This window comes from Periplaneta americana, chromosome 2 (assembly GCF_040183065.1).
Source record: "Periplaneta americana isolate PAMFEO1 chromosome 2, P.americana_PAMFEO1_priV1, whole genome shotgun sequence".
Classification (NCBI taxonomy): Eukaryota; Metazoa; Arthropoda; class Insecta; order Blattodea; family Blattidae; genus Periplaneta; species Periplaneta americana.
The window spans coordinates 200409740-200433660 of record NC_091118.1 but is presented as its reverse complement, the minus strand read 5'-3'; the positions used below and the strand labels follow the sequence as shown (position 1 = coordinate 200433660).

General features: G+C 37.6%; 1 protein-coding gene across 1 annotated transcript in view; it reads left to right on the top strand.

Moving 5' to 3' along the window:
- The window catches only part of ci (cubitus interruptus), a 631597-nt gene extending 607909 nt beyond the window's left edge, over positions 1 to 23688 (top strand). The window contains exons 11-17 of the mRNA XM_069819377.1: positions 1242 to 1484; positions 3027 to 3191; positions 6065 to 6191; positions 8814 to 9067; positions 11344 to 11547; positions 13494 to 13814; positions 16793 to 23688. Coding sequence (XP_069675478.1) covers positions 1242 to 1484; positions 3027 to 3191; positions 6065 to 6191; positions 8814 to 9067; positions 11344 to 11547; positions 13494 to 13814; positions 16793 to 18346 — 2868 coding nt within the window. The 3' untranslated portion in view covers positions 18347 to 23688. The remainder of the gene's footprint in view (positions 1 to 1241; positions 1485 to 3026; positions 3192 to 6064; positions 6192 to 8813; positions 9068 to 11343; positions 11548 to 13493; positions 13815 to 16792) is intronic.
- Positions 23689 to 23921: the final 233 nt, after the last annotated feature.

The following is a 23921-nucleotide window of genomic DNA, read 5'->3' as shown; positions in this document are numbered from 1 at the left end:
CCACGAACGAACGGGTCAGTTACTGTACTCCAACCACGAGAAAGTCTTTGGGGAATGAGACGAAGCGGGGTAATGCCGTGAATGAATGTTGATGTCATAAGACGTCATAAGGTCACACACGTGGGTACTCTTATCTCTATTAGCTAGCTCTCACAGCACAAACCATAACATTGATACAGACATATTGATACTACCCTAGTTACAAAATTAGATCACAGTTAATCTCCTGGTCTTTTAATCTCTCCATATAGGAAATAACATATGCAGGAGAGCGCATGGTTTTTAAACTGACGTTATAACGGTAATATTATCTATCTACTTCGTTCCAATAGATGACGCAATAGTAAGCATATTCCTTTCACGGTTGATCTCCTGGTTGGAGAACAGTAAGTGGATTTAGTTAGTCATTTGTAACTGTAGGATTCCTTTTGGTATCCTTTTCCACCTGATGATGAAGATATATAGTAAAGAGAATCAATCAAATTAATGTAGTGAGATGTAGTGAGTGCAATGGGTAGGATTTCTTGTTCATTTCTTAACCTGAAGAAGAAAGTACATCTAACCTTGGAAATGTTACAGCTCGTCCAAGTCAAGTCTGCAAGTGGGGATATCAGGATGGAATGTAGAGGCAAAATACAGTTGCCACATAGGCCACTTGACGCTCAGATTTCAACATGTGCACATCGTTTAAAATACACTACGGAGCGCACGCATTTGTTGTCCTTGTCTTCAGATAAAGGCAACAGTTACGCTGTCTCCCAGCCTCCCCCCTCATGCAACTTTCTCTCCTACGCCCACGCTTGCCAATCAGAACGCCAAACCTCACTGTCAAGCAGAAGTAGAAGTACAGTCTATTTCAAAGCGTCTTAAATTGTTACCGCTCTATGAACTGAAGCACAGTAGGAAAACTTTGCTGTCATATGAGACTGTACTGGTCTCCTCTCGTTACCGCCTCCTTTCACTACAGAACTGCCTCCAACTTCCCCTCTCTGCTCGCAGACTTAACTTGGTCGAGCTGTATGTGTTCTGATATTTCTTAGAAGAATCTGAACGTCTTTAAATTAAAAGTTAACAAATGTAATGTAATTTTTAGAATTGTATCTCATCCTGACTTAAAAAGAAATTCACCCTTTTATCTGTAACAGCAGTGTGAAGGACATGTCAGTTCTGAGATGAATTTTTAAACAGCTTTGTGTCTCGAGAATGATATAATTGAATACTCTAAAATATGTGCCTCGCAGAAACCGTACGTGTGTAAGGCCCCGGGCTGCACCAAGAGGTACACAGACCCCAGTTCGCTGCGGAAGCATGTGAAGACAGTGCACGGCGCCGAGTTCTATGCCAACAAGAAGCACAAGGGAGCTGGCGACGGCGCCGAGGATGGCTCTGGAGGGGCGGGAGGCCTGCTGGACAGCAGCCCGCACAGCGAGGAGATGATGAGCGGCAAGACGGCCAGCCTGTCCAGCCCTAGCGTCAAGTCAGAGGTGAGTAGGGCGACCAACTTCTGATCACAAAAATATGGGAGACTTGGTCATTACAAATTATAGTGCAGTTTTTTTAGGTATGAAGACAGAATTCATTGATGGAATGATTTATATTAAATTTGATTGGTACCTACAAAACTATCGATACAGTGAAACCTGTTCAAATCGGAACGTGAATAATCCGGAATCCTGTCTATTTCGAAACAATTTATTGGTCCTGACGAAATTCGTATGTATTATGTATAATTTGTCTTGAATAAAACGGAAACTGTCCAACTGTTCAAAACGGAAATAATATTTTGGACACACTATTTTAATGTAAACTATATTTTGAAACAGTGTGTAATTTCAAGAATGTACGAAATATGTAGGTCACCAAGATAAAAACAAGTTTTCTTTGCAAAGTTTTAGAAGGTGCGAGGGTTTGCTGGCCTGGCAGTCCTAAATTTTATTACCCAGTTGACTAGGCAGACGAGTGAGTCCCTTCAAAGCACACTGGTATAATGTCGTAGCTGGGCAGAACGCGTAAAAATGTGGCATTATTGTTAAATGATGAAGTAAAAGTTGTCGACTTAAAGGAAAATGAGAAACTAAATGTATGGGAATAATGTTGAAGTTCATTTGTGGAAAATTCATGTGTAACACTTTGAAAAATAAAGATCATCTCATGAATGAGTGACTTGCGGTCAATAATGGTGACATAAAAAGAAAACAGAAAACAACCGGTTATGTGGAAATAAATGAATTGTTATGAGAATGAGTTCTTCATGCCCTTTCAAAGATCGTGCAAATTTCTGGACCTATTCTGCAAACCAAACCCTTGAACTGTAAAAAAAAAAATAGATGAGCCAGAATTCAAGGCTTCTAATGGATGGCTCCTAAACCAATTAAATAATGTTCAGTGATATACAGTACACTATTATAGTATAGTGTTAGATATTAAATTTAGTGTGATTTAATAGTGTTTAATAAGTGAGTTACGATAACACTTATACAGAAACTGAGATTCACCACTGGAATAAGCGACAGAAAGCTGATTTAATGTCAGTAGTATTAAACGGAATATTTTGTACTTCTTGCAGTTTGCAGCATGCCATTTTGTTTTTCATTTACACAAATGATAAAATATTCCATTTTAACTTCACACCTGGATAATACGGAAACCTGTTCACAACAGAAAAAAAAATGAGACCACGTCATTTCCGTCTTGAACAGGTTTTACTGTATTAGTGTCAGTTTATATCTAAATAGTCTACTCTTTGCTGATGATTTAGCCCTAATTGCATGTAATGATGATGAGCTTCAATATTCATTGCATAATCTCAATTGATCAGCGAAAAATATAACATGGAAATCAATATTGAAAAAACAAAAGTCATAGCATTTCACAGATGTATTGTTCTAAATATAATTTCATAAGTTGTTAGTTTTTGCCCATGTCCATATCATTCGGAACATTTCATAATTTATGTTTTGCTTTACAATGCTTAACTCGATTTTCCTGCTTCTTCTCAAACCTAAACAACCAATTCTTGTTTGCAGGAGGCCAGTTCGCCTGCCCAGCAGGGAAGTCCTTTGAGTGTGACTCAGCATGGCAACAATGGTTTAGATGAGCCAATCAGCGACTCAAATGTGAGCACTACCAACCATGCGTTAGCAGCAGTGGAGGCAGCGGAAGAATGGGTGGACGAGGCTGAAGAACTTGAGGTATGTACAATCGCCAGAAGTTTGTCATTGCCTTACTGAGACGGCAACTTTTTCCAAAAATATGTTGTGCTGGTTGCAGTATCATTAAACACTGTGAATTGATTGTATTGTAAAAGCAGTATTGATTGCGATACCTTGTCTTAAATTTTTCTCAGTCTTTGCGAAGCTAGAATAGAAATAAGGGCATGATGATGATGATGATGATGATGATGATGATGATGATGATGATGTAGTTTCCATGGATTTAATCCACTTCTTGATCTGTTCCAGTCTCACTTTTTCAAAAATCATTCCACAGATCTTCCGTGTCTTCTTTCTTTTGGTTCATAGCTTTTTGAAATCTTTGGTAGTGTGTTTTCTGTCATTTTGCCAACATGTTGAAACCATTTTGTTTCATATAGTTTCAATGTTTCGTAATACTGGAACTATTTTCGGTTCTTAATCTTGTGCATTCTCTGTATTAGTTTTATGATTCATCCAAGAGTAACCCGCTGTTTTTCTCATGCATTTCATAACCCCCAAACTTAGCTCAGCATGCTTTGCAATTAGGTCGTTACAACAATTTCTAAACAGCAGTATCTTAAAGACAATATATTTTGCCTATTTTCATTTCATTATGTCCTACAGAATAATATTTTGGGGAAATTCTGCAGATAGTAAAAATATATCCTTATTACAAGAAAGAGCCATTAGAATAATAGTTGGAGCAAAGGCTAGAGAATCATGTAGATTATTATTTTAAAAAATTAGAGATTCTATCCTTAACAAATCAATACATATACTCTATAATAAATTTCCTCTTATGTAACAAAGAAAATTTTCCAACTAACTCAGCCATACATAGTATAAATACCCGCAAAAAGAATGATTTTCATACGCCATCATCAAATTTATCATGCTATCAAAGGGGAGTACATTACATGGCGATAAAAATGTTCAATAGTCTTCCTGAAGACATTAAGAATCATAGCCAAAACCCTGCATTATTTAAGGTAAAACTAAAAAATTACTTAATATCTCACACTTTCTATTCTGTAGGTGAATTCTTGACATTTCACAGTACTGTGTAAATATTTTAATACTATTAAATGGTAAACATATTACGTTGTATAAAATATTATTGTTATTAAGGTATTAATTCTGTACATATTACATATTTGCATTTTATATGTATTGCATTCATATTTAAATGTAAGAATTGGACATGTTCTTTATTCTATGCTATAAAGCAAATGTAAGAATATTATGGAATGAATAAATCTATCTATCTGTCTGTCTGTCTGTCTGTCTGTCTGTCTGTCTGTCTGTCTGTCTGTCTGTCTGTCTGTCTGTCTGTCTGTCTGTCTGTCTGTCTATCTATCTATCTATCTATCTATCTATCTATCTATCTATCTATCTATCTATCTATCTATCTATCTATCTATTCTTGATGCAGCTACTTCTTTGATTATCCAGTTTTCACTGCCACATAAGAGGCCCACACCTGTGGAGTAACGGTTAGAATGTCTAGTCACGAAACCAGGTGGTCCGGGCTCGATTCCCAGTCGGGGCAAGTTACCTGGTTGAGGTTTCTTCTGAGGTTTTACCTCAACTCAATATGAGGAAATGCTGGGTAACTTTCGGTGCTGGACTCCGGACTCATTTCACTGGCATTATCACCTTCATCCCATTCAGACACTAAATAACCTAAGATGTTGATAAAGCGTCGTAAAATAACCGACTTAAAAAAACTGCCACATAAGAGTGAGGAGTGCTAGTGTATGGCATAATTTTAATCTAGTTTTCTTTAATGTTTTCTATGGTTTGAACATTTTGCTTATTATACTTGTTATTTTTTCAAATAATTGTTCAATTTATGGCTAATAAATTTTTCTTTCTCATATTATGAAACGAAATTTCCTAACTGGTTGGAAGTATACACTTTTTCTATTGTTTGGTTCATTCATTCATTTATACTTTTCTGCCCAAGGTCAGGTCTTTCACTGCAAAGCCAGCATCTCCAATCTTCCCTATTTTCTGCCTTCCCCTTAGTTTCAGCATACAGTGCATACATCTTAATGTTATGTATCATCAGATATCTTCTTCTGCCCGACCTTTTCTTCCATTCACCATCACTTGCAATGCCTCTTTCAGTAGGCAATTTCTGCTTAGTTAGTGATCAATCTAATTTCTTTTTCTCTTTCTGAACAATTTCAGCATTATCCTTTCTTTCTAGCGCAGCTTCATTTATAATTTTGTTTTTCATTTTCCTCCATATCCACATTTCAAATGTTTCTAGTCGTTTCTCTTCACTTCGTTGAAATATCCATGTTCCTACCCCATACAATTCCACTATCCACACAAAGCACTTCACTAGTCTCTTCCTTAGGTTTTTTTTTTTTCAGAGGTCCGCAGAATATGATTCTTTTTCTATTAAAAGCTTCCTTTGCCATTGCTACTTCTTTTGACTTGCTGGCAGCAGCTCATGTTACTTAATACACTCCAAGTATTTGAAGCTGTCCACTTGTTCTACTGCCTCAGTTTGAATTTCTTTATTTTTCTTCTGATAACCATGGTCTTCGTCTTGTTTACATTTATTTTCATGTAAACATATAGCTATTCTTTTGGTGGGTGTCTGGTCTTCTCAACGTTCAATGTTAATGCTTTTAATATTGGTATGGGTGTTTCAGATTTTGTATCTGGTTTTCCTAACTCTAATTGAATGTGAATTGATTGAGAAATTAATGGGTTTCCTCTAGTCAAAATGTTTTCCTTTGATTTAAGGAAATTATTCTTTGATTTTATCTCTGTGACTTAAAAGAAAATGTTGAACCATCAGAAAATAATGTCCGTATAAACAAATTATAAATGATGTTATTTATTTTTTGTGCCAGCTGCCAGAGCTTCACGTGAGGGCTGTAGTGGGTGGAGGGGCAGACCCCATTGGACCGCCAGCGGACCATACTGCACATCGCATGAGGCGGCTGCAAGCTAAACTACCTCCACTACCAAATATTGCAGGTAACGTTCTATGTGGTATACAAAGTGCAAGCACAGTCACAGGTGATGTGTTCTATCGCTTCACTAATCCTCTTTTGCTGTAACCTACCTTGCCTTCCTTTTTCTTCTCTTTCTGCCTACCCTTTTTCTCTGCTGCTCTGCTTTCCTTTTCTTTCTCCTCTACTTCACTGAGTGAGTTCATAAGTATGTTATATGTTGGGTAGTGGTAAGCAATAAGGAACACACCATAGCAATGAAATGATAAATAAAAGATCCAGATGATCAGATGGTGCTTGCTCAGGATTTGGAGGATATAGATTGAATAAATGAATGAATGAATGAAGCCACTGTGTCCCATGAAGGGCTAGGGCCTCCTACAGGAGGGGAAGCTCGGTTGGTGTGGTTCACATGATGAGCTATTTCACGTGAACAATATTTACATTCACATTCACTATGTGAGATACACTAGAGTTTGTCAAATTCTAGTTCTATATGAGTTTGTTCACTATCTGTCTCCACTCGTTACTGTTGTGGGCGATGGTTGACCAGTTCCCTCCCAGCTGCTGCTTGAATGTATCTGCCCATCTTCTTCTTGGCCTGCCTTGTGTTCTCCTTCCTATGTACGGGTCCTACATGTTGGTTTCCCGCGCCCATCTGCCTTGTTGCTGCTTTGCTACATGACCACCCCACTTCCACTTTGTTATCAGGGCTTTTTGTGTGATGTTCTCAGAAGCTGTAATTTTCTGCAGTAGATATAGAGTACATGATGAAAATATTGGATAAAGAATATTGCAAATGGGGCTTGACACTAAATTAGGATGAAACAGAATATAATATGTGCATAGGAGGTGGTAATGAAGATTTAAATTTGGACGGAAATGTAAAAACAAGTGCTTGTACTGAATTTACATATTTAAGAGCTAAATTTAGTAACACAGGAACTTGTGATAATATGAAAAATACAAGAGTAAATAATACTATAAAAATGATAGGTACATTAAATTCCATCTTATGGCAAAAAATATCAGAATGAAAAATAAAATTAGAATCTATGGTACAATGATACCGGTACCCACTCTGTGGGTGTGAAGCCTGACGAATTAGTGGGGGGGGGGGGAATATTATCAACAGAAATGGACTTTCTCCGAAGGTCAGCTACGAAATCAAGATTAGAAATGAAGCAATTAGATGCCTAGTATATAAAGAGAAGATATAAAGATGGAAGATATATAGAAAAAACAGCTATGGGCAGGTTCAGAAAATGAATGAAGAAAGACTACCTAAAAGAATGTTAAAATGGAACCCACCAGGTAGAAGAAAGAGATGACATCAGCAGGACACCTGGATACAAGGAATCATGAGTGCTATGTCAAAACGAGGTCTTAGAGATGGAGATTGGACAGACAGAAGAAGATGCCAACTAGGAATCGAAGGCGACATTATTCTGCTGTAAAACCGAATACGTTTATCTTCAGTTTCTAAATGGATATATTCCCCGTACATTTTAAGGAGAGTTGGTTATTAAGAAATTTGTAAAATTATAATTACATTTTATTTTGTCATAATTTAGGTTATAGGCTAATCGACAACTACAATTTTTTTTCTTATTAAATCCTCTTTCTGCTCTTTAAATAAGTACCGTACTAGAAGTTCTGATACATTGGTTTGCTTCTTTGAAAAATAATTAATAGCATAAGTAAGTTTTTTTATTAATAATTACATACAGTATTTGCACACACATTGGTACCCAAGTAGAATTTTCTCTTTTCCTACATCTCATGGTTCAAATAAATTTTAATCACACAGACTTAGAAGTAGTAGAAGATTCTCTTGCCATAAATAACAGGGTTCCTTTAAATATTATGGTGTTGATGCATATTTTAATTCTAATAATTTAAAAAATTATTTTTACTCATACAATGAAATGTAGGTCAGAATAATTTCAATATATTGTTTCAGTAAATCTAATAGGGTTGCACTATTACACATCTAAAGTCTGTGTGATGTATCTTGTCTCACTGTGAAAAGAGAGAGAAAGTAGATATGTCTTACTTCGTCTGTGTTGTTATGATAATGGGGGAGTGGAGCGATGCCGTCCATCCATTCAGTGTCTGAAGGGGCTAGTTGCTACATTCTGTAGCGCAAAATAAAATTACAAAATATCTCTCTACATACTGTGTAGTTCCGTCACTGAGCTTGTCTTTCAAGAAACTGACTTCCGGCAGCCTGTACAATAACAAGGTTTTTAAAGGAATCCTGAAAATTTACAACCCTCCTATAATCTCCACCCTCATTTGAAGAGACCTGGTTTTATTGCTACTGAGACAAGATAAACCTTATCAGGTATAGTAAGATAGCTTGAGAATTTCATAAATCTAACCTACGAACTAGGAAAATTTAGTTTTTGCAAAACAGCATTTTAAATTAAATGTGATTATTGATCATTATGACGCCACAATTTGAATAAGTGCACTTATTGAATAAAATATTATTGGAATATTATATTAAATTGCATACAAAATTGTTCAGAAAAGAATGCTCTTTAATGTAAGTAAATACAAAAATTACCATTTTTTTTACATATTAACGATGAGTACCCTTAAGGATTATTTGTGTTTAACATTGTGTTTGTTGTGCATTTAGGTGGAAGGCGAGGGATTCATCTTGGCGACCTGCATAAGCATTTCACTGATCTCAAAATGGAGGGCTCGAAGATCTCAGGCACTGTGACACAGACGCAGTTGATAGAGCTGCAGATTCCACTGGGCCCTGGCCAGAAGCAGCTGCAGCAACAGGCCAACCTACGCCGTGACAGTAACTCCACTGTCAGCACCTACTACGGCAGCATGCGGTCGGGAGACCTGGGCTCCAGCCGCAGAAGTAGCCAGGCCTCACAGGTACCTCAGATACTGATGTAAACAGAGTGGAGGGGAAATCGTCTTCTGTATATCAATACACATTGAGTATGGCACTCATATTATAAGCAAAGGGGAAGCAAAATCCACAGTATTTCACATAAATTATGTGCTAACTTAAGCAACAGAAAGGTAAAATTAATTTTGTAGTAAACATAGAGAAGGGAAAGTGGTCTTTTATGCATCATCTTACATAAGTTTGGTTCTTATCTAAACAAAGAGAAGGGAAAGTGATCTTTTATACATCATCTTGTATATGTTTGGTCCTGATGTACTGGTACACAAAGGGAATGGGAGATTACCTTCTCTACATCATCTTATGATCATTGTATGATTTTCATACAATCATCATCTTAACATAACTTTGGCCCTGATGTACACAAAGTGTAGAGGAGGTTATTTTCTCTTACATAAGTTGGTCCTGATATAAACAAGAGGATAGGAAGTGATCTTCAATAAACCATCTTACATAAGTTTGGTCCTGATATACTGGTACACAAAGGGAATGGGAGATTACCTTCTCTACATCATCTTATGATCATTGTATGATTTTCATACAATCATCATCTTAACATAACTTTGGCCCTGATGTACACAAAGTGTAGAGGAGGTTATTTTCTCTTACATAAGTTGGTCCTGATATAAACAAGAGGATAGGAAGTGATCTTCAATAAACCATCTTACATAAGTTTGGTCCTGATATACTGGTACACAAAGGGAATGGGAGATTACCTTCTCTACATCATCTTATGATCACTGTATGATTTTCATACAATCATCATCTTAACATAACTTGGCCCTGATGTACACAAAGTGTAGAGGAGGTTATTTTCTCTTACATAAGTTGTTTCTGATATAAACAAGAGGATAGGAAGTGATCTTCAATAAACCATCTTACATAAGTTTGGTCCTGATGTACTGGTACACAAAGGGAATGGGAGATTACCTTCTCAACATCATCTTATATATGTTTGATCCTGATATAAGGAAAGAGAAGCGGGAAATGATCTTCATACAATCATCATCTTAACATAAATCTGTCCTGATATAAACAAGAGGATAGGAAGTGATCTTCAATAAACCATCTTACATAAGTTTGGTCCTGATGTACTGTACACAAAGGGAATGGGAGATTACCTTCTCTACATCATCTTATATATGTTTGATCCTGATATAAGGAAAGAGAAGGGGGAAATGATCTTCATACAATCATTATCTTAACATAAGTTGGTTCTGATATAAACAAGAGGATAGGAAGTGATCTTCAACACACCATCTTACATAAGTGTATGTATGTACGTATGTACATATGTATTTATTTATTTATTTATTTATTTATTTATTTATTTATTTATTTATTTATTTATTTATTTATTTATTTATTTATTTATTTATTTATTTATTTATTTATTTATGTATGTATGTATATATCCAATGCCTACCCACTTCACTTTACATGATTTGGGTTCCGGATATTGCGGATAGATGGCTGGACTGTGTATATCCGTGGAGAGTTATGTCGTGTATTAGGGTGAGTGTATGTGTAAGTGTAGGGAATGAGTGAGGATGATGAAGGTGAGGCAGGGAGAAGGGTAAACCACGTAAGTTTGGTCCTGGTGTACACGAAAGGAAGGGGAGATTATCTTCTCTACATTATCTTACATAAGTTGGTCCTGATGTAAACAAAGAGAAGGGAAGTCATCTTCTACATATACGTAACGTATACAAAGAGAAGCAGTGGTTAACTTCTATACATCATCTTACGTAAGTTAGTCCTGCTGTAAACAAAGAGAAGGAACAGTCATCTTCCATACATAATCTTACTTAAATTTTGTCCTGATGTAAACAAAGTGAAGGGCAAGTGATCTTCTGTACATCATCTTACATAAGTTAGTCCTGATGCAAACAAAGATAAGGGGACGTGATCTTTAATACAATATCTGACATAAATAAATATCCAGTGCTTATTTAAAAAAAAAGTTTATTTACGAATAGTTAATCATAAAATAAAATGAGATCAGGTTTCACCTTTGTTTAACGACCACTTGTGTCACTGAACTTTCTCCAGGAGAATATATGTTGTTAGCTAAACACAAATTTCATAGTGCTTTTGATATCTAGGTATCAGGCAAAGGGATTTCGAAATTGCAATATATGTAAGTGAGGCATATAATGCTATGATAATAATATGGCATCTTGTAGTGAAGAGCCTAAGGCTGTGAAGGATTGGATGTATTGATGTGTTTGTGTACTTGCAGGCTTCAGCGCTGTCTTGTGCAAGGCCAGGCAGTGGCCAGGTGGGCTCGTCGTATGACCCGATCTCGGCCGGCAGCTCGCGGAGGTCCAGTCAGCTGAGCAACACGGGCGGCATAAGTACCATGGGGCACCTCAGCAGCCACCTCCAGCGCCTGCACTCCAGGGCGCAGGACCCACTCTACTGCACATCCAACCTCGTCCTGCAGGTCAGTCAGCACCACTTACTTGTCCACATTTCCCTTCTCCTTTCCACACCCTTCTTTATTTCCTTCTTCGTATTTTCTTTCTTCTTCAACTATTTCTTCTCATGTTGAAAAGCCTACAATTGGGGACGTAGCTGTAATAAGGGCCCATAGCCCCATAGGCCCTTTTTCCGGAGAATGCATAAATCGATTCTCCGTAATTTCTTTGTTATACCCACAAAGTTTCGTTGAGAAATGTTGAACAGTAATGCTGATAAACCTGTTTATTTTAATATATTTTATATGCCCTGCACTGTTTTTTAAAATTTCAACTCTATATAACTCAGAACAGCATTTTGGAGTATGGACCCTTATTGCAGCTACGTCCTCAACTTCTTCCCCAGTCTCCATTTGCATTTTATTGCATCTTCTTCTGTCTTCTGATGTTTTTCCTCTTCTATCCCCATCCCCAGCTCGTACTTAGTCTCTCTTCTCTTCATTTTCCTTTCATCTTTCTTTCTGTCTTCTAAACTTTTTTCTTCTCACCTGATTCTTCTTTCCATTCTTTTCCATTTTCATAGTCTCCTACTTCTCTTTCTGCTACTATTACTACTGTCAATGGCACACCCAGGAATTTTTCTTCGGGGTGATCCAATAAAAGGATGTTAAGTTACATAAATACACACACACACACACACACACACACACACACACACACACACACATACAAACATACTTTTTTTTTTTACAAAACAAAGTCTAATCTTGGCTTTTTCTTTAGTTTGTTAACAACATCTTGTGGAAAAACTATGACATGAATCCTATAGATTCAAAATCTCCTATATCCACTTTCACAAATCGAAGAATTTTAACAGTAACTGGTGGCAAATAGAGGGAATTTTCAACCTAACAGTGACTTTTAACAAACCTTGCTTTAAATTTAGTGACTTTTTTAATTCAGACTTTTTAAATCATTCGAATTAATTCTTAGCAAACAATATGTGGGCATAAATCAATTGTGAACAAAATGGTCTTTAAAGGGTTATGAATCTAGAGGATTCATATCACGATGGATGCTAAATCAAAAGTGTTATGTAGATGTACGTGAATCTTTTCGGTGAAATTATAGATAATGGAATTTTATGCTATCAGTGCTTTAAAAAATCAGTAAAAGTGTTACAACTTATCACTTTGAGGGGAGGGTCGAGACCTGATGGACCCCCCCCTGTCGATGTGCCCTTGAACTGATGCAACTACTACTGCTATTGCTGTTATCACTACTATCATCATTCCATTTTGTATGGATGAAAATATAAATCGCATGGGCAGAAACAACAGGATCATGGTATCATAAATTAAAATGATGAAATTCACACTTATAGTCCCGTCACTCTAATTTCCGGCAGCCAATCGCGTTGCAGGTCGGCTACATTTAAACGTGTGCGTCTTGTGATTCGCTGATTCATTTCTTAAGGCTCGATAAATACTTATTATAATCGCCCGCCATTTTAGCTCTTTCGGTGGCGTTCGCAGAAAGCACACGAAGACGTTATTTGCTGCTCAATTATTTGCTGAATTACATTGCGTTTGATTTATTATCATAGGAGCTACGACATGATAATGTTTAACGGCGTGGCAAATAGATTCCTAGTATGGTAGCTCGGCAACGTAAGAACAAAAATGGCGAACGATACTGCCTACCTAGACTTTATAGAGCCTTCACTTTGTAAGACGTAAGCAAAGAGGCGGAGTCACACCGGAAATAACAGTGTCGGGACTATAGTAACCTCAAAACTGTCGCTCTTCTTGTAAAAGTTTTTAATTGGAAAAGCAAAAATCACACTGTGCACCGCTCCACCTTTCCATGATGACTAAATAGCATTGTATTGGCAACAGAATGTGCGTGCAGTTTATCGCGATGTTTTAATTGACGTACCTAACAGCAACTGATGACGAAATGTAATTTGCAGACACAAAACATGTCCCTGCAACAACAACGGCGTCAGCAGCTGCAACAGCAGCTGTCAGGGCCTGGCAACTGGCTGCCACAACCAGGAGCCAACAACAGCTCCAGCAACCCCGTGGACACCAGACGCATGTCGGAGCCATGCAGAGGGGGCTCTGATAGGTCAACACCCCCACCCCGTCCTCACAGCGTGGTCCTGCCGCCCATTGCACGAGCCCAGGAGCACCACCCTAACCAGGAGGTGGTACTGGATGAAGTAGCCGAAGGGGAGATGGTGGAGAAGAACCTCGTGATCCCAGACGAGATGCTGCACTTCCTCAGTCAGGTGAGCCACCTCACAGGACATTCCTATGTTGTTGTTGTTGTTTTCTAATGTCACGCGTTTGACAATAAAGTCATTTGACCTCTTGCACTCCAATATTTTTCAAAGATATTATCATGGTCAGCCACTGAAGCACAGATTTTGAGGTGTTCCGAACTACGTTATCAGAACCAGGGATCCAAGTGGCTGCTATAGTTTTGGAAAATCGCCTAGAACCATAGAATAGCACCGGCAAGTTGTCATTTTTGAATGCTGTGTTGAGAAATCTGGACAATGAGAAGCAAGGTGTATTCCAGGCAGCTGCTGAAGTAGTGGGCATGGCACTCAAATTGTTGGATATTAACAGTCCTGGAATGCTGGGTTTCGAATCCATTTCTTGGTTTGAGTTGCACAATGGGCGGTTAGGGGACTGATATATTCCAATTCTATGCTGGTGTTTGGCCAAACAATCATGGCCTGTTGCCAATCTAAATGCAGCTACAGCCGATTTTCGTGGTAAATCGAGAATTAACTGTGGATTATGATGCAGAGAGTTCCATTTTTTCCCTTGAGATTGTATTATAAAATTTTGTTTGTTGAAGTCTAAGTATGTAGATTTAATAAATCTTTTCACAGAGTAATATGTAGATTTAGTAACAGGTCTGTAAGTAGCAGTGCTGCCCTTCTTTGCTAATGCATCCGCATTCTCGTTTCCCAGGATTCCACAATGGAATGGTATCCATTGGAATACAATTCTTTTATTGAGTGATATTAATTGATAGAGCATTTTAGTTATTTCTGCTGTTTGAGATGACATTCCTATGTGCGGGCAGCCTTTATTTTTAATGAAATGTCCCCGATACCCATTTCTGTTAGAGGCTGAGCCATAGTGCAGCTGGAAGATTAGTTACTATTACTGTAATGTACCGAAGCACATATGATACTTCCGTGCAGGAATTCTGCATTACCATATGGTGAAGAATGGGTAGAATGGAGAAAAATTCTCTCTGGTACCGGGACATGAACCTGGGTTTTCGCTCTACATGCTGACACTTTATCCACTAAGCCACACCGGATTCTAGTTCCAATGCCGGATTGAATCCTTCTCCGGTTAAGGGGAACCAGAAGAAGGATTCATTCCGGCATCGGAACTAGAATCCGGTGTGGCTTAGTGGATAAAGCGTCAGTATATAGAGTTGAAAACCCATGAATGTGTGTATGTATGTATGTATGTATGTATGTATGTATGTATGTATGTATGTATGTATGTATGTATGTATGTATCGTTGTATGTATGTATTATGTATGTAGGTATGTATGTATATTTTTTTTAATACACGTAATCGGCATACTCCGTTACTCATTGGTAACACTAGATACCTCTCGAAACATTTACATTGATTCTTACTAGTTAATTACAATTATTATCCATTGCATATAAATGGGGTTCGCTTTACCTATCAGTTTGTTCTTTTGTTGTTTATATCTTAACCTAGTCTGTCTCTTAACTTTGTAATTATTCATAATTTCGTTATTAAATAACATGTCTCTTAACATAACACTTACATAGCTTATTTTAAGTCTGTAATCCATTCTATTATTATCATCTCCCAACTGTTATTACCACAATCATTATATTCTTAAATACTTAGCCCAGCCTAACATGTCCTTTCGTTATCTACCAATCAATTGACAACATAAAGTCCACTATAGTCCACTGTAATATATTCAGTTGTTGTTTTTCATGAGAAATGAGGGGTATTTTGATCAGTGTTCATTATAGATGCCTGTTGCTAGTAGCCAGAGTTAAAAAATGTTATCAATGAAGAATTTTTTCTTGCCAATCGCACAGAGGAATTTTTAATTTATTAGTCGATTTTATACATAAAAGAATGTTACATATGCCCTATTTTTCCTATATTTGTATCTTTTATCACTTCTGAAAAAGTGCACCCAAAATTGGGGAATTTAACATTGCGAGATATGGAAACTTCGGCACCATTTTTCTCCACTTTATTTTTTGTGACATTGGTAAACTTTTCTCAGAAAGTATTGTACCCAAAAGGCTGAAATTATTATACAATATCAATGTGATGGCATTTTACACAGTAGGTTAAAAAATTAAGTTTATTTCTATCTTCAGCAGAAAAAAAAAATAATTTGCAGTCATTTTTAATGCAAAAAAATGTTATCAATTAAAGAAAAATTTTTTGCCAACCGCTCAATGGAATTTTAAATTTATTTAACCGGTTGTATACTTAAAGGTATGTTACATATGCCCTATTTTTTTCCATATTTGTATCTTTTATAACTTCTGAGAATAGTGCACCTAAAATTGAAGAATTTAACATTGTAAGATATGGAAGTACAGACTAACTTAACTCTCTCTAGCTCGTTCATACGTGCATCACAGGATGTTGTTGTTGTTTTCTAATGCCAGGCATTTGACAATAAAGTCATTTGACCTCTTGCACTCCAATATTTTTCAAAGATATTATCATGGTCAGCCACTGAAGCACAGATTTTGAGGTACATCGCAGGATGTAATATTATAGATTTCACCATATTTCAGGATGCTTTTTCAAATGGTGTATAAATTATTTGTATGTTTTGTATGTATTTATTCACACTGCAATGGGTATATACCCGGTGGCAGTGGTAACTAATTACACTCAATAATGACAATAATAAACTTATTAATTAAAATACAGTTAATAATAATACCAATAATTGATACAAATAATTAATACTAACAATAATTTATAATAATAATAATAATAATAATAATAATAATAATAATAATAATAATAATAATAATAGGGAATATCCTAAATTAAATGAAGCACGATCACTTAAAATAACCTTAACATTAAGATGATTTTCCTTTGTCTTTATTTACATTGGGACAAACAATGTGTATGCGAGATGATGTTCGATATGAAGCCCAATGTAAAATTCATTTCCAGAAAGATTAATTATTTCTGTACTGTCATTCATTGTAGGTTGCGGATCATGGGAAGGACGAAGGTACGAACAAGGCGAATTCCGGCACAACGAATACACCAAACACTGCCCAGTCATACCAACAGCAAACCTGCAACAATAGCTATCCACAAGGGAACTACCCTGGTGGGAACTACCCTGCACCAGGACGACAGATGCCGCCGAATGATTCAGCAAGTCCTGCAGCAGGATATAGTTATCCTCCGTCAGTTCCTTCTAACGGGTACTCAGCACAGTCCATTCCAGCTAGCCCCGCATCTGGTAACATGTACTGCCATTCTGCACCTGTAGCGAGCAGTCCTATTCAGGGACACCCCAGTGCTATGATGGGCCAGTCCATTCCCATGAACACCCCGCAACAAGGCAGTGGCTATAGCAACCCAGCAATGCCTCCGATGAACAATCAGTGCCAGGGTGTCATGAACGGACCAGGTGTGTGCCAACCTTTGCCCCCACAGACTAATGTCGGCTACAGCGGGCCACCCGTGCCTATGGCTAACAGCTCGAGTCAGTGCCAACCAGTGATGAACAGTCCCGGACATTGTGGGTCAATGCCGAGTCCTGCTCAGGGAAGTATTCCAGGGTACATGGGGCCTGCCACCCCGGTAGGAAACAATCCGACACAGTGCCATTCAATGCCGAGTCCGGCACAAGCGAATGCAGGGTACCTCGGTCCTAACATGCCGACAAGCCCTGCCAATTGTTACGGGGCAGGGGGACAGTCCCCCCAGCTGAGTCAGCAGCCACTCACCAGTCCTGCTGCGGGGGCCCCCGCCCCTCAGCAAGCCGGCACCTGCTGGCAGCAGAACGTCCAGATGATGCAAGCCGCGCAGATGTCACGAGGCAACATGGCGTACAATGCGCAGAACTTCCAGATGCATCACGATAGTCAGTACAACAGCTGCTACCCACAGCAGGTGGGACATTGTGTGAACTGCACGCAGCATCACCACCAGCAGTACCCACCTCAGTCTCACGGCCCCAACTGCGGGGCCAGCTGGAGCAACTACAACCACCAGATGCCGCCACCACCATACCAGCAACGGTCGCAGCAATTCACAGGCCCGTGCCCCCCTCCGACACAGCCCCCTCCGTGCAATAACAACAGCGTCGGTCTGATGGCTCCACCAGCCATGAATTGTAATCAGCAAAGTCGACCGGCTTCTAACAGTGGTAACAGTATTCATAACATGTCGTACCCTCCTGTTGGCAATAACAACAACGGGACAGAGATCCAGTGTCGGGACATTAGTCAGTCATCACCAAACAATGCTAACATAGCACAGGTAAACGCTAGTTCCGGCACCACCCCGGTTGTCACCGGCAATGCAAGGGGCATGAGGCAGGACGCGTACCAGAGAACGCTGGAGTATGTGCAGCAGTGTCAGTCCTGGGCGGGCAGCGATATGGTGACCAGCAGCACGCATCCGCCGGACGGGGCTTCCCTCAAAGGCCCTCTCCAAGGATCCACATCCAACATGGTGATCAATGACATGACATCTTCCTTAACCTCTTTGCTAGAGGAGAACAGGTATCTGCAAATGATTCAGTGAACAAAGGTTAAAGTTTCGTAGTACACAAAGTGGGAAGTTATATCAGGTTTTTTATTGAGAAATGAGCTAGATTTGACTTACAGATCACACAAGAACGTTCTATAAAACCAATATGAAAAGAAAAACCAACTGATTTTACCACTTAATGAAGGTAATATTTGTGCCATCTTGTTACTAATATCAATCTAAAGAATGGGTAATCTGAATATTGCAGAAGGGCTAGCCAGAAGTGGCCTTCCTGACCAATCAAGCTACTAGTTACTGTCCAGTCAGGTGCACCAAGCATTAAAGTCCAGTTGGTTTATGTCAGCATAGAATTTTTAGAAAGAGAAGGAAATACTCATTTTCTCATGCTGCCATAACCTCTCAGCATATGTTGGGGGAGGGTGGAAACCCCAGATGTGTGGCCTTTGTTTTGAAGGAATGGCTGAGCCATTTCCCTATAAGTGATTTATATATTTACCTTTTTTGCCATTACTGACTTGAAACATCACAAATGAAGAGTCCACTGTAAGAATGATGGATGTCACTTTCTTGTCGAAAATGAATCGAGACTGTCAATGCAGAGCTTAAGACATATAGAATGTACATAGAGAGTTATATGGCATTAACACTGATAGTCATTGTCCAGTAATGATCGGAAAATCACAGTTAAGCTTTGAGCGCTAAGCATTTCAAACTTTCAATTGCGTCTCCTGCAAAATGTATTCCAAATGACATCCATCATTCTTGCAGTGGACTCTTCAAATACAAGTGAAACCACCGATATTAAATAAGAAAGAATAGATTATATCATATGTGCACTTCCAAATTCATTTTTTCTAGAATTTATTTCAACTCAAAAACTAAAATAACCCACAATGTGGACACCACCACTGATAACCACCAGCAGACTGACTGAAACAGTGTGGCTTTTACGAAGACGGTATGACAACAGCATTTAGTTTTTCTGGAAAATCCTAAGTCTCAGTAAGGTTCTTGTACTGTATTCAATAGGGTTAGAAGCAGGTCGTTCCTGAGAAAAGTTTTCTTTCTCTAACTGCCTGTGCGGAAATAAACTATATAACTAGACTTTACCATGCATAGTGAAGGCTGCAGTCACCTCATTAGTGGCTCAAGTGCTAGCATGCTGTTCTTTCCATCCAGACAGTCTAGGTTCGATTCCTCACCAAGTCTTGATGGAGTTTGTGGTGGACAAGGCAGATGCAGAGGGGTTTTCTCGGAGTACTACTGTTTCCCTCTTTCATCTATCATCACAAGTTAAGGTCCCTGCCACTGGGGGAAAAAAAAGAATAATTATCTACTGACAAGAGAGAAGATTGTAACTATAAGAATTTACATCAATTTAATTTCATACTTTTAAAGGGCCAAAATCAAAAACTAACATCAGAATATCAAAATAAAGATAATAAAAAGGGGAAAAAAAAAAATTTTCTTCAGTTTTGTTCGAAAATTTCACCTCTGCCTCCCATTAAGTGATGGTACTGTAGCACCAGTTTGGAAGTTTACATCATTCTAAGTTACCATTCAGAATTCCATTAAAATCACTTAAAAAGTCTGGTATGCATTTGATATAAAATATATCTCCAATTTCTGAGTACAAAAATATTCGTTCATGTGTGTTCTTAAGTCTTTTCTAGTTAGTATTCAGAAATGTGACGAAAAAGTAAAATCGATGTCATTACATGATTGTGCCTCTTCAAAGCTGTGTTTATTTTACAAGAAGTGTATTTATTTAAATGACGTTATTTCGTTCAAAGACTTTTCTGTTTCATTGAAGAACTATTAATTTTTATATTATAATTGTGTTATTACATTATTTTGGCAATTACTTGTACATGTAGTAAACATGTGACGTAGCAGATTCTGTAAAAATAAACCACTAATGACTTCATATGTGGTATGTATCAGTATGTGGTTAACCATGAAATAAAACCAGACAAAGAGACTAGCAATGAAATCTGGTCAGTGAAATTTTGTGCAGTTTTTATAGAGCAGTGTTCCCAACACTAGTGTTTTACAAAACTTATTTTTATATAAATATCTGAAATAAACTAAAAATTTCATATACACTTTTACATGTAATATGTACATTTGATATAATTTTAACTGGTACCGTAATTAAAATATATCTTTCTCTGGGAATCACTGATGTTTTCAAAATTCAGGAGGGTAAGAAATTGATCCAAATAAACTGATTTCAAATTGCTGACCTGTTGCCTGTCACAGACCTGCCAAAATGTAATAGGAACATCTAGTGCTGGAGTATATTATAAATGTTTCATATGAATTCTTTTACCAATGATTTTAAAGTGATATTATGATTGTGAGATTATTAAAAATCTGGACACTTTTTGAAATTGCTTCAACCTTTATTTTAATGTAAATCTCATTTTTAACAAACACAATTTAATTAACAATTTATTGGGGTTTATTATGAACTATTGGCATAGCTCAGGTGGTAGCATGTTTGCGTGCTGTTCCAGAATTGTGCTTAGGTAGGGTTCGATTCCTGCTGAGGCTGATTGGTTGGTTTTACTCCTTTTTCCCAACTATAAGGATGCTGTTTAGTGAACTGTCTGAAGACAGGTCTGAAACTCATAAGTGACAACAATAAGGCATCTGTGAGTTTACTAGACGTATTCAATATTTTATATTTCTAGTACCCACACATACTATGTTCACTCAAGACTTCCTGGTCTCCCTAGTTCGCAGTTGAATTCCATTTCTGGTGTGAAGGCAGCAAGAAGGTATAATTCATTAACCTAGATAATATGGTGATAGACGAGAATAATAACTACCATAGCAAAGTTGAACTTTGAGGCTGACAATAAATGGACGGTAAAATTGTTTGTGGAGTCGTCTTATTCAGGGAAAAAGTCAGTAGCGGCTGGTGGTCAAAATAATGAGTGTGCTACAATCTCTATATCGGCCTACTGTATAGGCCTACACTTATATGTATTTATCTTAATTTGAGACTCGGCTAGTGACGAAATATGAAGTCCAAACGATGTTCCTTCTTACTGCTGAACTTGTCAAATCACCCTGGTGTTAAACCCCTCCATCTTGGACATCATACTATTTTCTATTGACAGTATTGCAAGAGCAGTGAGGCGATCCTGGGACATAGTGTTCCTTAAAAACGTTTTTATGCATTTTAAGCAAGAAAAACTTATTTCTGGCTCAGCAGTGGTCATTGGTTTTGTAACAAAAATATTTAACAACTTCGTTACTTCACGGAATGGATCCTGTGAATTGTTGGAGACTATGTATTGTAACAATTGAACAGCTCCATCTATATTTCGGAAGTCGGGTCTTCCTCATAGAACTCCAAGTTGTGTCTTTAATACTCTTTTGTTCAGTACAGTATAGCTGTTGACAGCAACTTCAAGTTCACGTTCAGGAAATTATGCGAAAAATTGTCAAAAAATTTACTGTTTAACAATTTTGTTGCGTCTAGGTAGCTTAAAGACTGGAAACAATAAGTAGTTTCCTGAATTATACGGTCATATACTTCCTTGGCATCAATTTTCTGGGATTCCATTTTCTGTTGCTTGCTGACTGATTTAGGAGGAACCTCAAAAAACAGGCAGGTGGCAGCAGCAGTCGGACACTTGAATTACCAAATACATTATGCATAGTTCCGAGTTCTTCCACAAACAAGCATTCTTTCGTTATGCTTTACTTTTGCAATCTCCAAGCTGTGTTGTGCTGAAGCTGACTACAGCACTTCCCGCGTAAAAATAGCCAATCGGAGCAGTGATTTCAGCTTCGTACATGCGCATTAATTGTCTACATCCTCATGTAGAGTTTTGAGTAGCACATTGTACCCCCTGAGGCACCAAAGAGCTAAGAGCGAAGATTAAACACTCTATAATGCGTCATGAACATAACCACGGGAAACTGTCAAATGGCAGATCAAATACTATGGTGGTATTGCAAATACATTATTTGAGCAAAAATTATCATTTTGCTGTAGCACTGTAGCACATAAGGACGGGCCACCCCTGGAAAAAGTGTGTTTAGTTCCATTAACTTACGGCATTAAACCTCACTATTTTCTTAGGAACCAATAATTCTGAGCCAGATTTGAATGCATGAACCTCAGTCTGTTGGTAATTATGAGCACCATTCTAGCACTATGGAAGATTTTGGCTCTAATTTAAAAGTTAGTTTCCACTGATCTAAAATCAAACTAATATTTAACACTTCTATGAAAAAAATACGTAAATTATTTTTTTTTTATAAAAAACATTGTTGATGCATATGATGATGGAAGAGTGGAACAGAGAAAAATTCTCTCTGGCACCGGAGTTTGAACCCAGGTTTTCAGCTCTACGTGCTGACGCTTTATCCATTAAGCTACACCGGATTCCCATCCCGATTTCGGATCGAATCCTCTCAGTTTAAGTTCCACCTCTTGGGTTCCCTCTAGTGGCCTACCCTCATGCACTGCGTCATATGATATGCGAAAAATAATCACTTTGTGATTTAAGACGGCGCTTATACCGTCGGATCCCAGCCACTTAGTCACTCATAACGAGTGCACCTCTGCACATGTGTGGACATTGTGCCATTGTCATACAAGAGCTGGAACTTAAACTGAGAGGATTCGATCCGACATCGGGATGGGAATCCGGTGTGGCTTAGTGGATAAAGTGTCAGCACATAGAGCTGAAAACCCGGGTTCAAATTCCGGTGCCAGAGAGAATTTTTCTCTGTTCCACTCTTCCATCATCATATAATGACGCAGAATTTCTGCACTGAAATATTACATCGTAATATATTGTTGATGCATCCTTTGTATTATTTTCATAACTAACTAGGTACTCCAGAAACGACTTTCATGCATGTTGATGTAATGTTATAAATAGCATTACTTTCGTTCTAAGATATTCCATTATAATTTTGTATGTAAATAATATGTACCTGTATTGTAGAAATTTATTCCTAAAGAATCGACAAAACGTCATAAAATGTAAGGAACAACATGTATATGTAAACTGGTCTGTGACAGAAAAAAATTTATTAGTCTAAATATTAAAAAAAAAAATAGAACAATATATTTTCTGCAGGAAAAATTTAAAGCAATTTCTTACCTTCTGAATATTGGTACACATTAAAAAAAAAAAAAAAGACGAAACACTGTATAATAAGAACAAGATACATACATACATTCTGAATAAGAACACATCACTGAAATATCAAAGTTGTTTGAAGAAATGTACAGAAAATATGCTACCAATTTTAAGATGAAATATCATTGTGATGTAGTATTACAGATTTGTATGATGATATTGATATATAAATAGTATGTTGATAGTGATTGGCTTAGAAATCTACAGATTACTGTTGTCATTTTCGAAACCTTTCCAAAAACCTTAAACCTTATTCCTTACCACATTTCTAGACAGCACAGATATACAGTAAAATCCCTTTTATATCCCCGCAATTTACGTTTTATTGGCTCCTCCAATAAAATTTCCATATTTTCATAATGTTATAATTAGTACAGCTGGCACCAGCGTTTTTGGCGTGTGTCCTAGAGTATAGTGTCCACTTTGTAAGCATGTTG